The sequence below is a fragment of the Carettochelys insculpta genome, chromosome 1 (genome assembly GCF_033958435.1).
Source record: "Carettochelys insculpta isolate YL-2023 chromosome 1, ASM3395843v1, whole genome shotgun sequence".
Taxonomy (NCBI): Eukaryota; Metazoa; Chordata; order Testudines; family Carettochelyidae; genus Carettochelys; species Carettochelys insculpta.
In genome coordinates, this window is record NC_134137.1 from 41557074 (window position 1) to 41576812 (window position 19739).

A 19739-nucleotide genomic window follows, 5' to 3' on the forward strand; every position below is an offset into this window, starting at 1 on the left:
CTTTGGGGACAGGCAAGAGCACATTAGAGGTACAGCTTGCAGTTGTGCTGCCCACCCTACCTGGGGAGCACCCAGCTATACAGAAGCTGTTTAGCACAGGTTCCACAGTGCAGAGAAACAGACACCAGTGTTCATGTGGCTCCACCAGTTTCTAATCTGCTGGCTCTTTGGGGCCATGATGTGGAGTTTGAAATCCTCTGTCCTAACTAGAAGGCAAAAATCCAGGGAAGCACATAACCCCAGGGCTACCCTCCTCACCTCCACCCCCGCTTGTGTTGTCTCTAGTTGGGAGACCATACTCCACAATCTCCACCCCAACTCCAATGTTTTCTTCTAGCTACCAAGATACATCTTTATACAAGGTGGAGAAATTCTGAAAGGCCTGGTGACAAGGTGAAAGAACAAAGAATTCTAGTATTTTTAAGCATACAAGATGGAATAGCTTATTTCTATAGATTTGGAGTGAAATCAGTGGTGTTTTTAAATGTAGCATAAACCTGAAAAAGGAAATACAGATTAATATTTTCTTTTATTTTTCTTTTTTACATATATTTTGTTTTAAAAACCAGTCTTCCAAACTACAGGAAATTACATTTACCATTTCAAATTTTAACAGAACAAAAATCGTAACCTATGGGTTCTTTTGACTGAAAACCAATCAAGTCTCTTTCCTGATAAATCCAAATGCCAGCTTACCTGGGAACAGAGTATTCCTTTACGACACGTACCAGTGAGGACAACTTTAGCAGAGACTACATCTGTTCTAGATAATTTATTGTTCTTCATCTATTTGACACCTTTCTGTACTTCAACAGGGGCCTGAAGTTACTCCTGATAGGACACTGACGAATTAAGTCAAAGATGCTTTCACCAACAATGAAGTCACAATTTAGAAGGTCTTTGAAGTACTTGTTCCATTGTGCATTGATTGATTTGTTGTCAATGAGGAGTTTGGCCCCTTCTCTGGATGGGGTTAAGATATTGGGTAAAGAGACTTAATGCGGGCTTTGGCGCCACTGAAAGAGCCTGTGCATGTCATGGGTGTCAGTGAGTTGTTAATTATCAGAGAAGAAGCCGTGTTAGTCTGTATCTTGGAGAACAAGAAGTCCTGTGGCAACTTATAGACTAACAGATATTTTGGAGCATAAGGTTTCATGGGCAAAGACCCGCTGTGGGTCTTTGCCCACAAAACCTTATGCTCCGTTAGTCTATAAGGTGCCACAGGACTTCCTGTTGTTCAGTGAGTTATATTAGAGTGCCTTCGTTTTGTTCTACCACCCATTTATTTTTCATTTCATGGGTTTTCCTTTGAACCTCAATTTTAAGTTGAGGGAAAACAAATTGTTTCTGCTTGGAATTGATGCATTGCCAAGCACAGAAGGCCTTACGCTTATATTCATTCAAGTCTTGGATTTCCTGATCATTCTTGCCAAACCAGCCTTGGTATTGAGAAGACCAGTGTTCCCTTAAACACAGCACGGATGATCAATCTGAGTGCTTTCTAGTGGGCTTCAGGGTTCTTCATCTTGGTTTTGGTATTCATCAGTTTCTTTGAAAGACTGGAAAAAGTCACATTTAACTGGGTCCTTAAGACACTTAATGTTGATTTTGTGACTGACTGATTCTTCCACATTTATCATTTTGGTGCGAGTTTGATGGAAATGATGAGTGATAATCTGTCCAACAATTGTCACCACCAGTTATTGCTTTGATGGTATACACATTTCCATGATCATGATCACAGTCAATGACACAATCACACATCAGTGATAACAAGGAATCACTCTATTGTTCACCTCCAGAAAGATCCTTGACAAAACTCTCTTCAACTGACTGATCCCCTTGACTGAAGAAATCCTCCCAGAATTACAATGTGGTTTCAGACCATCTTGGGGAACCATTAAATATGAACTTCACTGCCCAGCAGCTTGCAGAAAAGCACCACAAGCAACACTGATCTCTGAAGAGATCTCTGATCACCAACCTCACAAAAACTTTTGACTCCATCGATCCTGAGGCTCTGTGCAGAATTCCCCTTAAATTCATCAAAATTTGTTGCCTTTCTCCAACTCCTCCATGACAATGGTTTGTAATGCTTGTCAACAATGGAACTCAAACGGATCCCTTTCCCGCCAAGAAAGGAGTCAAACAAAGCTATGTTATCTCTCCAGTTCTTTTCTCTATTTTCCTTGCTGTCATCCTCCCTTTCATTGCTGAGAAACTCCCCTCCAGATATTCAACACTGAATGGATGGTAAGCTCTTCAACCTCACATGCCTCTGATCCAAGCAAAAGAGGTAATACTAACTCCTGCATTGACCTTCTATATGTGGAATACTCTTACACATATAAATAGACTCATGACTATTAAAATGAGCTACTCACACACAAAGTGAAAAGTTTTAATATATGAGAGACTGGGAATAAATATGGATTTAGGAATTTAATTTTAGGCATCCAGGTTTAAAGATTTTGGCCGGCAGTTATAAGTACCCTATGCAAATTCTATTGCCAGCTGGCAAATACGTTAATTAAAATCAGGAAAAAATACACTCTTTAAAAAAGCTATGGGTTAGAGATAAGGTTGTTTATTATGATGAAATATGCATTTTCTTAGACTGTGTTTACTACAGTAGGTGGACAATGAAGAATTTATTATGTCCCTAACTATTCAATTGCTTACTTTTGCATGTTGGTATTTTGTAAATGATACAATAGATAACTACACTTCATTAGCACCCTTAAATAGCTTTTGAGATCATTTTTGTATTTTTATTTTCTAGTCATTGATGTAACTGCAAACAGAATCTAGTTCTTGGGACTTCTGAGTCTGGGGGGATAGAGGGGACCAGAATTAAAATGCTTGTCAGAAATCATGACAAAACACAGCTGCATGAGAAGACTTGTTTTCTAATGTTTTGATAATCTCTACAGAAAGGCTTCCTGACAGCTGGGCTTTCCTTATTCTTTCCTTCAGGTACATGTTACTGTTTTTTTAGATTTTCCAACTGCCTACAAGACTTTTCCAAATCTTGTCTGAAGGAGTCCTCAAAGAAAGGACAACTTTTGAGTTACACTAAAGGGTTTTTCACTTTCCTCCAAGGTAAACAACAACTCTTGTTTGTGATGCTCTCTAGTTCCATGTTTGCAAGGCTCTCTCACACAAAAACACTCTCTAGCCCCCCACCTAACTTATGTGCAAATCAGCAGTCTACTATCCAGAATCAAAACCACCCTTTAGAGAACCAGGTCTCTGAAAGCCCACAGAACACCTAGAACCATGCTCAATGACAGAACTTCTGTGACCCTAACCCTATCCTGAACCTGGTATCCCTCTGTGTAAGCTCTCCAGGCCAGGCAGAAATCATCCTTAATTACTCAGTTTGGAACATGATTGGTGGTGTTTTGTTTTGTTTTGTTTTTGCAACATAAACAGTCTAGGTTAATGGTTGCAAGTCTTGGAATGAAGTCCTGCATCCATTTTCTATGCATAAATCTCTGGTTACTCTCTGGGTCCACTGATATTATCTCAGATTGAAGATGTGCTTGACATGTACAACATGGTCCCTGTTGAAAGGTGATGGCAAAGCATTTTTTTTTCTTTCTGAACACTTGTGGAAGAAAAGCAGGCATTCAGATAAGTCTCTTGGCCAACAGGGTTTGCCATTTGTCTTACAGAGGACAAACTGGCATCTGGGGTAGTTTAGTGATTATAGTACCCTGGCAGTAGAATAAAGATATTCTTATCCTGGAAGAAGTGGTAGCCATCCTTCAAATAAGGGAGACATTATTCTTAAGAAACCCGTTCAATAATGCTCAGCACTGAATAAGCTCACACCTCACAGATACCAGACTGAACACCAAATTGTTTATGCTATTCCTCTGTCAGAAACCTGAGATACATCCAGTGATTTCCTATACGAATGTAAGTGCCCTTCTGGTTCAGAGCTCAGAAGTCCATCCTCTAGTGCAGGTAGAATTGCTGCCTGACACATAATCAGAACTCTTCTCTGACAACCAACTAACTGAAATGTCTGAATTCCTGACCTTTCCAATATTTTTTACATCAGGAAGTATGTGAAATAAAACCTCTTCTTGTCACTTGCCAAATGGTAAGGAGTCAACTTCAATTTTGACAGGAGATGGATTTCTTGCAGGTCATCTTCCTGATATAAGATGTTTCTCAAGTGAAGATAATCTTACAAATTGTTCAGCCTTGTTAAAAATTATGAAGATATGTGCTTGAGGAATCAACAGTAATAGAAGCCCCATATTCTTCCTTTTACAGGCAGATTTTTGGACTTTGATAGTCAGGCTGGATATGTGCTACTGAGCCTTTCAAAAACCTGAAGCTCTGGTTGATTTTAAGTTTGTTGCCAAGGCCCCTTAGTCCTCTGCTGATACTGAGACTTCTAAATCCTATTTATCTTTTTCTGCTTCATGGTTACTTATCTCATGCAGCATATTCATTATGCTGTATGTGAAATACTGCCAGCCTATGGTCATGCAGTTTATTGTTTGATTGTTAGTAAAGCCAAGTTTGTGCGTTTTATAATTGCTGGGCATTGAACTAATAATTTTAAAGGTACTTCCACAATAGCAATCAAATGGCACTGATCTTCCTCATCAATATGTTAAATCAGGCGTGTCCAACACGCGGCCCTGGACAGCGAGTAATGCGGCCCCACAAGATTGTAAACTTTTAAAATTATTGTGATTTATATACATTAACTATATTATATATTTTATACGCAGCCCAAGACAATTCCTCTTCACTCAATGCGGCCCAGGCAAGCCAAAAGGTTGGACACCCATGTGTTAGATAATCAATTTAGCCCGTATAACCAAGTTGGCTCCCTGTTCCAATACAAATTATTTTACAGGAGTTGCACTAGTCAGAATGTCATCAGGATCTCAGACTTGATGGTATGGCCACTAAAACTAGGTGCTCTTTAATTTCTGCTTTACTATACAAGGCTTACTTCTGACTACAGGTTGCACCTCTTCATACTGGCACTCTCTGGTGAGGCAAAAATTCATGTTCTGGCAGGACCATGGATGCTCCTGGACCAGAGAGCCCAGGAGCCTAAGGGCGGGAGGTGCATCTGGGGCCAGGAACAACAGCCTTGGCTGCCAGGCTGGAGCCAACATGGTACTGAGGCTGAAGCCCAGTGACAGCAGCACAGGGCCAGGGCTGGAGTCCTCTGGTAGGCCCGCGGCGGCAGTACAGGGCTGGGGCCAGAGTTCCCTGGCAGCCCCATAGGATCAAAGGCCGAGTGCTGCAGCAGTCCCCCCGAGCACATAGGGCCAGGGCTTTGGAGCTGGTGGCAAAAGACTTCCCCTGGTCTGGCAAATTCTCCTGTTCAGGACCAGTCAGGTTCCGACCATGCTGACCCAGGGAGGTGCAACCTATATTATTCTCCATGTACCCTCACTAGATTTTTACATGACTGAGTTCTCACCAATATCTTGTAACTGAAATTCTATATGGAAAAATAACCCCACACTAGCCTTTATATAATCCTACTTTATCTGAAAAAAATCTTCCTCAGTTTCATCTTATCATTCTGTTCTAACTGTCTCTATCATCAGACAATGCTCCCCATTTCCATTCATTAAAAAAAAAATCCTTAGCTTCAGTTAAAGGGGTCTTTTAAGTTTCAGCCTAAGCACCATCATTTCATTGAAAATAGTCAGAAACTTATATTTCCACCCCATTTACTTTACCTACGCTTTGTGAAAGTGATATTTGTAAACTCCACACACTAGGAATTTAACATCTTTATTAATTCTTTAGCTTAACCAGGCTTTGCCTACTCCACTGCACAGTTCTGATTCATGGGAGTAAAAGAAACCTGTCATCAGTTTATGTCTGCTACCCTGCCTTTGTTCCTCATGAAAAGATAGGTTCTCCTTCACTACTCACTGTAATTCAGGCAGAAGTAAAATATAACTAAATGTATTTGCAACTAGAAGAAAGATTACATTAATAAATACCTACCACAGCAGACATTTGGAACACTGTACTAAAATACATTTAAAGTAGTAAGGAAAGTAGCACACCGTATCTGCAATAATGCATAATATCCTTTAAATGTCCACAAGTATTTCTAAAAGAAATCGTCTACAAACCAAAACAGTTACCATTCAGGATGTGTACATATCAAAATAAAGTTTCAGTTGAGTTTACAGGGTGCAAAAAAAAAAAAGCATCCTTACAAAATTCTGACTACATGAAAAAAATTATTTCAAAGATCTGACTTAATTTTTACCCAATTTTCAAAAAAACAAAACAATCCATATCTAGACTAATCATAAAAAATATGAAAATTAATCCCAAACAGTTATTTTTAAAAGAAATTTTAAATTAAGGGTTTACATTGGAAATGCTATTTCAATCTTCAGGACAATTACACTGACACCTTACCTTTGATGCCATCCGCATGAATAGCGTGTTTTGATCGTCTGCTGTTGTCATTTTTTCATTTTTGATCAAATCTTTCAGGCTCAGATCATCATCATCCTGGAAATACCTAACTCTTTCTTTATCTATGTGAGTAGCACCCTGGAAGTGGAAAGATTGAAAATAAATATTTTAATCTGGACTTCACTAGGACCAGGATTCCATGAAAGGTGTTCAAATTGTTAATGTGTTTAAGAAAAGAACTAAAGAAGTTAACTGAAAAAGCTAATAGTATATGGGAATTAGATGTTACTAAGGTATTCATAACTCAGGTAAGTGTTTGAACTGCCAAGGAACTTCATGACCATGTGTGCCAGAAACAACAGTGGTCTCACAGAGAATTCATGCAAATGTGCTGTCTTTGCTGTGAAATATTGCCAAAGATGGTAAAGTTCCACCCTAGTTGATATTAGATGTTTGTCTACACCATCCTGTTTTGTACAATTGGTAGTCTTCAAGAAAGGCTCGGGACTGAACACTTGAGATGGACACACACATAAGTGGTGATGGTGTTTTTCTAAATGGATAACAATTTTTCCTTCACAGCAGCATGTCACATGGACCGGTCTTATTCAGCACCAATATTCTTAATAACTGACAAGACAGAATCCTTCTGTGGCTATTTAATGGGCTTTTACTAAAAAGTCTCAGCAAGCAAGAATGAATTTTAAAAATCATGGCCATTTTTTCAAAGACAGAAAAATGGTCCTGACTAGGAAACAGAACCCCTCAATCCAACACATGTGACCTAAGCCAATAAATATATATGTGACCAGTATTATTTAATATTTACAACCTAATATCACACACAATGATTTAAGCATTGTACAGTGCTATAAGTAGGCATGGCTGCTTCCCCAAAATGTTCATTCGTCTATATTTTACACTACTGAACAGAATGGAGATCCCCTTATTTTTACGTATTTTGCTTCACACCATTAAAAAATAGAACAAATAATTTTTACGACCTAGACGAGTTATCATCAAAATATTTGGCTTGGGGTGAAAAGACGCTCTCTTATTTTTTTAGGTTAGATTTATATTTAAATAAATTCCCTAAGTAAACTCTAAGACTATGTCTAGACTGTCTCCCTAACTCAAACTAATTTACACAATTTGCACAATGCAAATTGTGTAAATTATTTCAAGTTACCTTAATTCAAACTTGGTGCCATTCAAAACAACTGCCTATTTCACGGCTTCCACTACCCCTCTCACAATGAAGGGTAGCAGAAAAGCAATACCACACTCAAAATTGCTGCACTATTTCGAGCACAGAAAAAGCTGTGGGGCCGCTATTTGGGGATATATTTTAGACATAGCCTAAGGGAAGCAGAACCACTTTAAAATAAAACTATTCTTCACCATCTATTTTATATCATACTCAAAATTAACTTATTTTCTCAGTTACCTGCCTACTCTTTGAATAATACATACATCAGTTTTATGCCCTCCTAACAGTATATTCACAAAGCAGTTTAAGAACTACACTCCAATAAAGGTGTTATATAAAGTATACCATCTGTCTCTTTCTTCTTCCTCCTTTCGGCTCCAGTGGCTCTCCAGTTGTGTTCACAGGCCATGCTCTTCCAGACTGATCTGTTCTAACAAGGACCACTTCATGGTCTTCTTGCAAGCTTGTAGTCTATGTCATGTTTTAAAACAGAATTTTAAAAATATGATAAGAATGGTAAAACAAAGCAAAAAAAAAAAATGGCAAGAGCACATAAATCACCAAAATTCCAAAGACTTAAGTATATAACAGGTAAAATCTACTATTTATTACTATTTGCTTAAATATGATTTTGCAATAACACATATTACCTTTTCAAATAGGAACAAAGACTAAGTACATCAATACAAAACATGTGTTTACAATAGAATCCAAGGTTTAAAAAAAAACTATTAAAAAGTCTAGACAAGTGACAGCAACAACAGTTATTCAGAAAAATGATAACTACCTTAAGCTACGTCTACACTTGCATGGTAATCAGGGTGATGGGAGATTACTAATGAAGTGCTGCAATGCATATGCAGCACTTTATTAGGCAAATTCTCCCCCTGCAGCAACTTCAAAGTCCCAGCATGCCGTGTATTCACGGGAGCTTAGAAGTGTCCGCGCTACTTTGAAGTGCCTTTAAAATTTTGGGGAGTAAAGGCACTTCAAGGTGCTCGCAGCTACATGGCATGCTGGCACTTCAAAGTTTGACACTTCGAAGTTGCCGCGTGGGAGATTTAGCCTAATGAAGTGCTCTATATGCACCGCAGCACTTCATTAGTAATCTCCCATCACTCTGATTACCTCATCCCCTTCAAAGAAGGGGACAAGTGTAGATGTAGCCTTAGTGTTTTAACAGTTCATCAAACTAAATGCAAAAACAAATATGTTTGCTAAAAGCCATCTTAAAAATTCTAAGATTTAGTAGCACATGTGCCATCCTGATGCCACTGTGCCTTACTCACAGCTTATGCAGTTTTACACACTTCATTGGATCAAAAGGATTTCAATTCAATTGTGTTAATTTTACAAACCAATATCAAAATACACTGAAGATTATCGTCTGATAGATGACTGGTTACACAACAAATTTATTTCTTTACTGTTAATGTTTGTCAGTACAGATTAGTTTTCACCACAACAAGCAACCTGGAATTACTTAAATTTTGGCTATGTGATCTACAGCATTTATAAAAAATGTCATGCAGCCCAACACAATTTTTTTTGTCTAGCTTTACCAATCTAAGTAAGCTACAGAGGCAGGAAAAAATAATGAATGGTTTATGTGCTGAACCATTGGTGACAGGAACTGGCATGAAACCCTAAAAAAGGTATCAAAATGTACACTGCACTTGGGATGGCAAAAGGATTCTAGTCTAAAAAAATGTAATCCTATAGCTGGTTTATTCTTCTGTTTTGGAATTGCAAGCAGTGTGGTTTCCAAACCCAACCCCCAGAAATGTTTAGAAGTACAGCCTCCTACATAGGTGTTGACAGCCCGGGGATCTTATTCTATGCCATACCAATATTAAAGCTCAGATTGTGATCATCCATAAAGCGAAGCTCTAGAACAAAATGTAGGAATTTGCAACATTTTCAGATAGCAATACCAGTTTACCTAACCAGCATTACCAGGAAAGTCAAGGCCAAATCACCTAACAAACAGAGCAGGACTTTTCCAAGACTTCACCTACATGAACTACTTCCTGTCACCTCCCATTCAATTGTGTGAGTACTAATATTCATGAGTGAGCAGGAGGCTGTTTTCAAAGGTATCACTGAAATACACTTTTCTCTTGGAGAGAATAGAGGGCAGCTAAGAATTCATAAGCAGAATTTGGTGAGTGGCACAATGCTGAAAATAAAAGGATCCAAGTCTCTCTCAGATGGTTTTAGTCATATTCCTGTGGGGACTCTTGTTATTTTTGCAATCCCCTGCTCACCAAGTGTGGTTCTAATTTTAAAAGGCAAGTTTGTATGACTGTCACTATAAAAACAGGAGGCAAAGTATTTTAAGTTGCTTCAATAAAATACATCACCTCCCCTACTCTCCACCCATTACTCCACAGCTACAACACTGTAAACTTCAAAAAATGATACTTTTATGTCATTATGACACATTTTAATATCATATTTGCTTCAGTAAAAAAATTCAAATTGCCAGCCTCGCAAAATCATTGCAGACTTTGAGCCTCTGTACTGTGTTCTGGATCTTCTGGTTTGTGTATCACCAAAAATAAGAATATTCTGGGAAATATTGTACATTTAACCTTATAATAAGATTTTATATTGCAGATTAATTTAACTGTTTTAAAAGTAATTTTCTACTGTCCACTGTCTTATATCAGTTTAAATCATTTTAGACACAAAGTAGCCTCTAAGCAGAACAATGTCTTGTACTGTTAGAATGAACAATTTTGTGGTATGTATTAGAGAGGTAGCCGTGTTAGTCTGTACCTTCGAGAACAACAAGAAGTCTCGTGGCACCTTACAGACTAACAGATATTTTGGAGCATAAGCTTTTGTGGGCAAAGACCCGCTTCATCAGATGCATGAGTGGCGGGGGGCGGGGTCAGAGGGGTGTTTAAAGAGTGGGGTCCCAGTAAGAGGGAGGGCCAGAGCTGACAAGGTCTATTCAGCAAGGTGGAAATGGCCCAGTATCAACAGCACTTATCAAAAGAGGAAAAAACAAATCAGATTTGTTTTTTCCTCTTTTGATAAGTGCTGTTGATACTGGGCCATTTCCACCTTGCTGAATAGACCTTGTCAGCTCTGGCCCTCCCTCTTACTGGGACCCCACTCTTTAAACACCCCTCTGACCCCGCCCCCCCGCCACTCATGCATCTGATGAAGCGGGTCTTTGCCCACGAAAGCTTATGCTCCAAAATATCTGTTAGTCTATAAGGTGCCACGAGACTTCTTATTGTTCTTGAATTTTGTGGTATAATTCCCTGCACTGCTTTGAAATGTCATACTTGAAATTTTGCTTTGTTTTGAACCAAATATTGGTAAGAAATCCTTCATTTTCAGCAAAATGAACAGTCTATGTAATGATATTTTTGTACTTCAACAAAGCTCAAGATTGACCACATTTCTGAAGTGAGATACCATGATACAGATGCACAAGAAACACAGTGAAAACGCAGAGAAAAATAACATTTCACAATACAACAATAATAGGAAAGCAGTGGCATAATGTACTTATCACCCTCCTGACATACATCAAATCATTTTCTAGGTGATACAAACATTTATGGATTATGACAGTCACTAACTTGTGCACGGTTATTTTCCAAAATATCTGTCTCTTTCATTTGTTATACATCTGTTATTTAAAATGAAATGAAGACAAAAAAAACTCCACTGACTTGGTCATCTTTTACTTTAGCTTTCTCCAATAATATCTTAGACACACTTACACCATAACAATTAATACTATTAAAACAACAAGGAGTTTTTTGGCATGTTAAACACTAACGTGTATTTAGGCACAATCTTTCATGTGCTGGTACCCACTTTTGTCAGATTCGTGATACGGAACTTCAGTTTGGCAGGTTTATACATGCAAGCAAAGATGGGAGCATTACATTACTATATGTAAGGCCAATAAGAACTTGACACCGTTAGCACTGGTCCTCTGCATAATCATATATTATAATCCATTATAAGATTACAGGTGAGGTCCTTCAATTTTCTTATATACCAGGAAATGTCAGGTAGTACAGCGGGTCTCTTATTATTGTAGGTGTCTCCAAGCAGCTATGCTCTTCTCAACAAATAAGCAAAGGAAGCACTGATGAGGTAGTGTGGCCACATTGTTTGCATCTCCGCATAAATGAAAGGGGCCTCCAATCCCAAAATGGGATTCATAGTGTCTATCCACCTCGCAGGAGTGTCATGGGATGTTGAAAATGGCTGTCAAAAGGATCTTTTCAATTAGGTTTAAAATAGTTTGGTTGCTTATTCAGACAGTAACACTAAATTAGGGTGATGCACCTCTTGCTCCCAAGTTTACACAAGTTGCCAAACCTTTTTCAATTCCAGAAGAGGTGTTAAAATGGGCCCATTGTCAGCATGCATTTTTTCTTCTTTTTTCCTTATCTTTTCCACTTCACATATTGAGGCTGTGCCTCTTTCAAGACACTTGGTAGACAGCTGAATTATACCCAGACAATATATTTTTATTTAACTTTGTGAAAGAAAATTAATGACATTAAGGCAAGGAAGATACAAGATTAACTACTTGCTTACCAACTGAAAATAAAACAAACCAGCAGTCATGTAGCTCTTCAAAGACAAACAAAACAATTTATTAGGTGATGAGCTTTCATTTTATTTTGTTAGTCTTCAAAATGCTACATGACTACTGGTCTGTTTTGTTAGAATACAGACTAACAGGGCTACCTCTCTGTTACTATTTAACTGGAAATAAAGAAACTCAAGTTCATTGATTAAATTAGACCTAATAAGGAAGATGTAGCTAAACTGGGTATTAAAACAGACTTTGTCAAATTTTATAAACTGCTTTATTAATCTCAATCAGAGGCTATTTTCTGTCATGTAATTGATGTGTCTGCCTTACATCTGCTGTCCCTGCATCATAATGAGAGACTCTCCTTGTTAGCATGCTTTTATGACTGAAAGAATAATCAGACTTTATTGTCGCTGACTCCAATAGCTTAATTATATTTTTAAGGAAACTGACACAAGAACATAGAAGTTATGAATTTAAAAAAAACATAGATCTACTTCCCCTCCTTTGTCATACCGTGAAGTCCCATTATCCTCCCATTCTGTGAACCAAACAAGTATGTCTGAGATGCTAGCTTTGCTCCAATAGGAATTAATCACTTTTTGAAAAAAAGATCTGCATATGTTTAGTTTGAGAAGCATATAGTTATATTACACACTCTCACTATTGAAATCAGCCCTGCAGACATCTTCTGGATTATTTCCAGGTCTTGGGTGTCCTCTTAAAGGTTCAGAGTGATAGCAATGCCAGTTTGTTTCAGCAAAAAGAACAAGGAGTCCAGGTGTTCCTCCAAAAACTGGTGATCATCTCAGCACTTTACAGTTTTAATTCTACTCAGTACTGAACCAAGGGTAATGTGTGAAGGGTACAAAAGAGGACAATGAACCTCCCTCAGTACCCACCCACCTCCACACTCACTGAAAGCAGAATGGCTCTTCTGGAGGAAGAGGTGGGGAGGCAGAAGAGCAGCTTGGCACACCGGGGGAACAGAGGGGACAAGTGGCTGCTGCCACCCCAGAGCCACCCTCACCAGTTGCCTTGTGCTGAATCCTTATTGAGAGGATAAGAGAACCATTATTATCACAGAATACTCACCCAAGAAGACCAGCAACTAAGTAGGACATTACAAAAAGTGTAGTAGAGCAGGAAGCCGAACTCATTCATGTTTGTATCTTGTTCACATTTAATGCAGCTGCATCTCCAACTTTTTGTCATTGCCACTTCAACAAAACATATCTAAAAACTCCTCACTTATCTTGGAGTTAGATTAATTAGCAATCAACTAAATTAATGAGGGACGAAGAAACTGAGAGATACAAAGTAGAAAAATATCATATGCCTTGAGATGAGACTTAAAATAACATAAATAAATAATAAAGACTTGACATGCCAGACGTAGCAACTGCAGACATCAATCTTGCACCAAGAGTAGCAAGAGCGGGTGGGGTTCTCAGAAAACGGTTAGTTATCTCTTGTAGCTGTTGTTCTTCGAGAGGTGTTGCTCATGTCCATTCCGATACATGCGTGTGCACCACCTGAGCAGTCGTCGGAGGCTTTTTCCCCCAGCAGAGCACATATGCAACAACCAGCCCTGCCCCTGCTGAGCTCCGTTTAGCTGGCTATTTCGACGAAGGGGAGGTGTGTGGGGTTCGCAATGCACATGAGCAACACCTCTCGAAGAACAACAGTTACTAGAGGTAAGTAATTGTTTTTAATTGTTCAAGTGACTGCTCACGTCCATTCCGATAGATGACTTCCAAACAATAACCCTGGTGTAGAGCTAAGAATTCAAGTGCTCTGCTGAGGGCTGCATCGTATCTGGCACAGTGCGTGATGGTGTAGTGAGCTGCAAAGGTGTGTACTAAGGACCACGTTGCCACCCTGTAGATAACCTGTACCAGAACCTGTGCAGTCAAGGCTGCTGCTGCTACTTGTGCCCTTTTGCAGTGTGCCATCAAAGGGGGTAGGGTGAAGGGCTCTTTCGCTAGCTCATAATACACGACGATATCTGTTGGGAAGAAATAAGATGTCCCTTAACCCTTTCAGCGACAGCAATATAAAGTTGTGGAGACTCATGAAAGTGTTTTGTGCAGTCAATATAAAAGGCTAGTGCATGTCTAACATCCAGGGAGTGGAGTACACATTCCCTACTATTGGCATAAAACTCAGGGAAGAAAACAAGTAGAAAAATATTTTGATTGTTATGAAACTGGGAGATCACTTTAGCAAGGTGGGAATGTAACTGGCCCTTCAACTGTACAAGGCGGCTCTGACATCAATGCTACAGAATTCTGCAAGAAGGCAGGTATACTGGCTGGTGGGGGAATGCTTTACTGCTTCCCAATTAAGGCAGACAGCTGGGGGCCTCATTAACCATTAGCCACAGCTGAGTCTAATCAGCAGTCATTGGCCCCGCACTCGGTTCCCACTAGCTAGTTGCGGGGCAGGGGGGCGGGATTTTGGAAGGTGCACTGAGAAGCAAGAGCAAGAACAACAAGGTACCACTGGGAAGCGATGGGTGAAGTGGCCCAGGGTGAGGTTGCTACATTGGGCAGGGGTCAAGGCCCTGCCAGCAGTCTCTTGACCTTGTAGGGATCCTGAGCTGGAGTCCAGGGTAGAGGGCGGGTCTGGAGTCCCCACACCCTTCCCCAGAGGGTCACCCCACTAGAACAGGCACAGGCCTGCAAGGGGACTGGTTTTATCCACCCCAGTTGGGACGTGCCTACGATGAGGACAGCTGACTAAGCAGAGACTCCTGCCTCTGGAAAGGCCTGGGCAGATAAGGGGTCTCCGTGAGTCTCTGAGGCACAACAGAGAAAACCGCGAGGAAGCGCAGAGACCCACAGGGGTTGACAAGGGACTTTGTCACACTCCCATTCCAGGGTGGAATGCTAAAATAACTGCAAGGTGTAATCTGACTGAGGAAACCATTAGGCCTTGGTCAACTACCTATGAGTTTTTCTTTTAATCTGGTAAAATATGTGGAGATACTGTATACCTAACTCATAGAACTGCAAGGGACCTTCAGAGGTCATCGAGTCCAGTCTCCTGCCCTCACAGTAGGACCTATCACTATCCCTGACAAATTTTTTTTAATCTATTTGTCCCAGATCCCTAAATGGCCTCCTCAAGGATTGAACTCACAAGCCTGTTTAGCAAGCCAATGTTCAAACCACTAAGCTATCCCTCCCACTAACTCACTTTGATCTGCCTGTTTCTACTTATAACTAGTTAAATCCTACAGTTTTTGCTTAATGAAAACTCTTTTGTTTCTAATTAACCCTAGTGTAAGTAATTATCATCTGGGGATGGCAACCACTGTGCACATCTCCCTTTCATTGACAAAGTGGGCATACCTGATAAGCCCTCTGTGTAATAGATCTGCACAGAGAAAGAAACAGATTTATCTGGGATTTTGATCTCTTCAGGGGTTTGATTTCCTGAGGGCTGTGTCCTAGAACTGCATTCTCCCAGAGCTGAAGTAAATCAGTGCCTGCATTGTTCTGTCGGGGTTAGTAACCCCAACTCTGTGCCTTAGCTGGGGTAGACCAGAGGATCTCACTCTCTAGAACAGCACACAAGGGAACATCCCACATGGTCCTCTATGACTGCACCCCATCACACCATGCAATGAAAAGGGTATTTCATAGTAGTGCCCCTCTTCACTGTCTCACTTTGTGCCCCCCAAAGGGATTGTGGAGGTTACTGTTGCCCTGGGAGAGTATGGGAATGTGGACTCCAATACAGATTAAAATCCTTCTCATTTGTACTCTGGTGGGCTGGAAGAAAGACAGATTTCCTAGAGGGGTGGCTATACCTTTTCCTCTTCTTGACCTCTAGGGTGTATCTTACAAGAGGATTCCACATACAAAATTATTGATGACTACAATGTATTTCTATTCAGCAAAATATCTGTCAGCCAGTGTTTCCTCTTTTCTTCTCACACCTGTGCAGAATGAATTTTACGTGCAACAATATAGTGGCAACGTGCAACACATCACCTTCATGTGGGTGCACATAACAAAATTCATATGGTGAGGTAAGGTCAAAGGGTTCTGAATGTGGAAGAGGACTCAAATCTGGGGCAGAGAGTAGAGGTGCAATGGTCTGAGAGCTCTGACTGGGGGTGTGGGTTCAGAGGTAGGGCTGGGGTTCAGGAGGCACTGGCTGGTGAGGCTGGGAGTAAGGAGCTCAGGGCTGGTACAGACTATGCGGTCTTCCCTCCCTTTGCCCCAGTGGATTCAAGCAAGGGCTGGGTTGGAACCGGGTTCAGGCCACCATCACCGCAGTTGGATTCAGGCTTCCCTGGCTATGGCAGCACTGGAGCAGGGCCAAGCCAGCCCCGCACCCTTCACCACAGCTGTGTTTGGGTTGCCTAATCCGAGTTCAGTCTCAGAGGCATCCTAGCCATGGCAGGTTCAGGCTGGTGTTGGCTTCAGACCATCTCTCCCACAGCTACAGCAGAGGCCAGACTAAGTTGAGACTGATAGTGGGGCAGCCCTCCTCTGGCCGCAGCACATCCCTGGGAGAGTTTCTTGAGAGCCTTATTGGTGCTAAATAGGCCACTGCACAGGCATGCATCTTACGGGGTACTTATTTAGTAAGAGCAATAGACTTCACAACTTAACTGCAAACTAAGACTGCATTTTAATTGCATTTTTAGCTTGTATAGTAGGTGGTGAGAGTCTTTTGAAGTATAGCACTAAATAAAACTGACATCTCTTGTGATTTGTCTTGAAGCAATATACCATTACCTGCAGACATCATAACTCGAGTACTTCTTTTTCCACTTTTACAGTGTACTGTTATTGTGATTTACTTCCTCCAACTTGTAAGATTTTCATAAGTATCCAAACTGAGCTGTGAGTACCTTTGCCAAAAAATTAAAAGTACAATAAAATAAAAAGTGAAGCTAACAGCTGCTCCTCAATCCCAAGCCAAAAAACAAACCAACCACAACTAAATCAAGTCTAATCAAAACACATTTCTCTCCCACAAACATCACCACTAATCACAATATTCTCTTCCCCAGAAGAACAGGCCTTGGTGTATGGCTGAGGCTTTAAAAAAAAGGAAGCCTCAAATACGGGGCACCAGTGGTCTCAAAAATGGCAGGCCTTCTTAATGGAGTCAGTTTACCTCTTTTTTCTTATTCCTAGATTTTGGTGCCATACCACAGTACAGAAGAAAAGCCTTTTGCCTTGGAATGAATTCCTTCCAATTTCCTTATTCGGAAAAAAAACAAAATCTATTTTAAAAAAGGGTTCCTTGTCCCTTCATATGTATTAGTCTTCTCTGTTATTGCATATGACAATCACATTTGCTGGCAAACAAGCTAGTTTCTGCCCTTGGGAGGGTCAATTATATGACTTCAAATATCTCACTCTGGGGGAGAACACTATGCACCATATACCAAGCCACAGCTCACTCCAGGCAGAAAAAAAATCGTACTCGTGAGTCAGAAGAGACAAAGAAGGAAAGAAAGGGAAAAACACCTCCAAGATTACACCTCTCATTTCTGTGGAAAAATCTGTAAGGCACAAATTGGGATCCTCAGCCACTTAAAGCTCACAAATTATTTCATCCTCCCATGAAGGGATAGACGAAGAAGACAAAGAGGAAAAGATCTGATGGACAGTTAACACACCTTTATAACAACAAACATGATTTAAAGTGATGTTTAAGCCATAAGGCCTTTTCCAAGCAGAATGAAGGAAACAGAACAAAAATTTCTTTAAACAGACATTTGTTTACTCAGTTTTGATTGGCTGCAGAGCATGCCAGAGAAAAGCCCGCTACTTCTAGTTAGCCTTGGGGCTATGATAAATAATTTATTTTCATTGCTGGTGGTGTGCACACTTTTAATATACAATACTGATTTATGCTTCTTCCCCAACTTCATTATTGTTGGTCAAGTTACCTTTATTTAGCTCTTCTAATCTTTTCTTAGAATTAATCCCTCTTACTTCTTGATTATTTTTGTCATTCCCCTTCTTTGAATTCTTTCCCAACTCCAATATTTTCTGGTAATAGAGAGGTCAGAATTAAATACAATATTGGTAGATGTGGTCATGCAGAGCTATGTGAAAAGGGCCACTTTGTTCCATGACATAATGGTTTTTATCCATGGAGCTTTAATATATTTGATGCATTGCCACATTGTCAACTCATGTCTAATTTGCTTAATAACAACTACCAACACACCAAGGTTTATCTTCAAAATTAATACTCTATAGGTTGTTCCCTTCAAATTAAACTATGTTTTAATTTATTTTGCCCCACAAATTTCTCCATTAGAGAAAAGTGAGCTCTCGCTATTTTACTAATTTTAATCAAGTAAAATTAGCCAGTAATATTCTGGTAACTGAAATACAACAGACATCTGTTAGATAAAAGTAGGTCTAGACATAGCAAGTTTTACCACAGAAAAACTGAAAATCATACATGCTAACTGAGGTCAATTATTTCCTCACATTTGATACAAAGTCACAAAGTCTCTTCAAGCCAAAATAACTTTCCCCCAGTCTGTCAATCAAAAGCAGAGGAACCTTGAATCACAGTTTGTTTTTGTATGTGTAACAACAATGCCTACATTTCTGTAACTATATTAAGTTTTTTACTTATTCACTTGTACACAGTAAAGTCAATTTAAAGATAGCACATGGGAAAAAGAAAAATTTATCACCAGTCCTGCTAAAAATAAATGACACCACTCAAAGATGCTGCAAAGATTCCCATGAACTCTTATTAGTTCTGAATAGAATACACAATAACTAGTTCAGTGTTTTAAATAAAGATTTTATGGTGGTGCCTTTTTTTTTTTTTTTTTTTAATTTCCAGTCTCTTTCTTTATTGCTTCTTTAGGGATGCAGGTCTCAGAGTATTTACGTAACTGGTTTTAAACCATCAGCAGGTCTTATATTATTTTTAATTTATATTGCAGAAGCACCTACATGCCAAGCAGACTGGGGTCATAATATGCTAGGTGCTATACAAACATAATTACAATTGCTCTTTCAGAGATCATACAATTAAAAAGAAATATGTTAAACTAAATTACTAATCTGGAGCAGTGTTATAAGTTACCATCCAAGAAGAAATCATGAGTTCCAGTTCAGTCTAATCTTCTGTACAATGCAACTTTTCCTCACAAAAAGTTATGGAATTGTTATACAACCATTGATGTATAACCTAAATCAGGAAAACAGTTTTAAAAAATGGTTTCTTAGGTAAAACTTTGGAAGGAGATTTGTGAAGTCTCCAGAGAAGGAGCCTGTTCCATAATTGAACAGCAGAAAATGAAAAAGCCCTGCCACCAAGTGTGCAGTTTAATTTGAGGAACAGCCAGTTGACTGAATGGCTGAGCAATAGGAGAGAGAAGGCTGATAACTTGAGAGCAAATCTATTAAACTGGAACTGCTTTTCAATACTGAAAGCAAAAGTGAAAAATAAAAATTTTAAAAATCAGTATGTGACAGGATAAGGAGCTACTGGAACTCACAAAGAACTGGAAAAATGTGATCACTG

General features: G+C 39.6%; 1 protein-coding gene across 3 annotated transcripts in view; it reads right to left on the reverse strand.

The window, feature by feature from the left end:
* Nucleotides 1-19739, reverse strand: part of CWF19L2 (CWF19 like cell cycle control factor 2) — a 211332-nt gene that overhangs the window by 95213 nt on the left and 96380 nt on the right. For all 3 annotated transcript variants that reach the window (XM_074984805.1, XM_074984786.1, XM_074984796.1), the window contains 2 exons: nucleotides 7982-8107; nucleotides 6427-6564 (listed from right to left, as the gene is read on the reverse strand). In XM_074984805.1, coding sequence (XP_074840906.1) covers nucleotides 6427-6564; nucleotides 7982-8107 — 264 coding nt within the window. The remainder of the gene's footprint in view (nucleotides 1-6426; nucleotides 6565-7981; nucleotides 8108-19739) is intronic.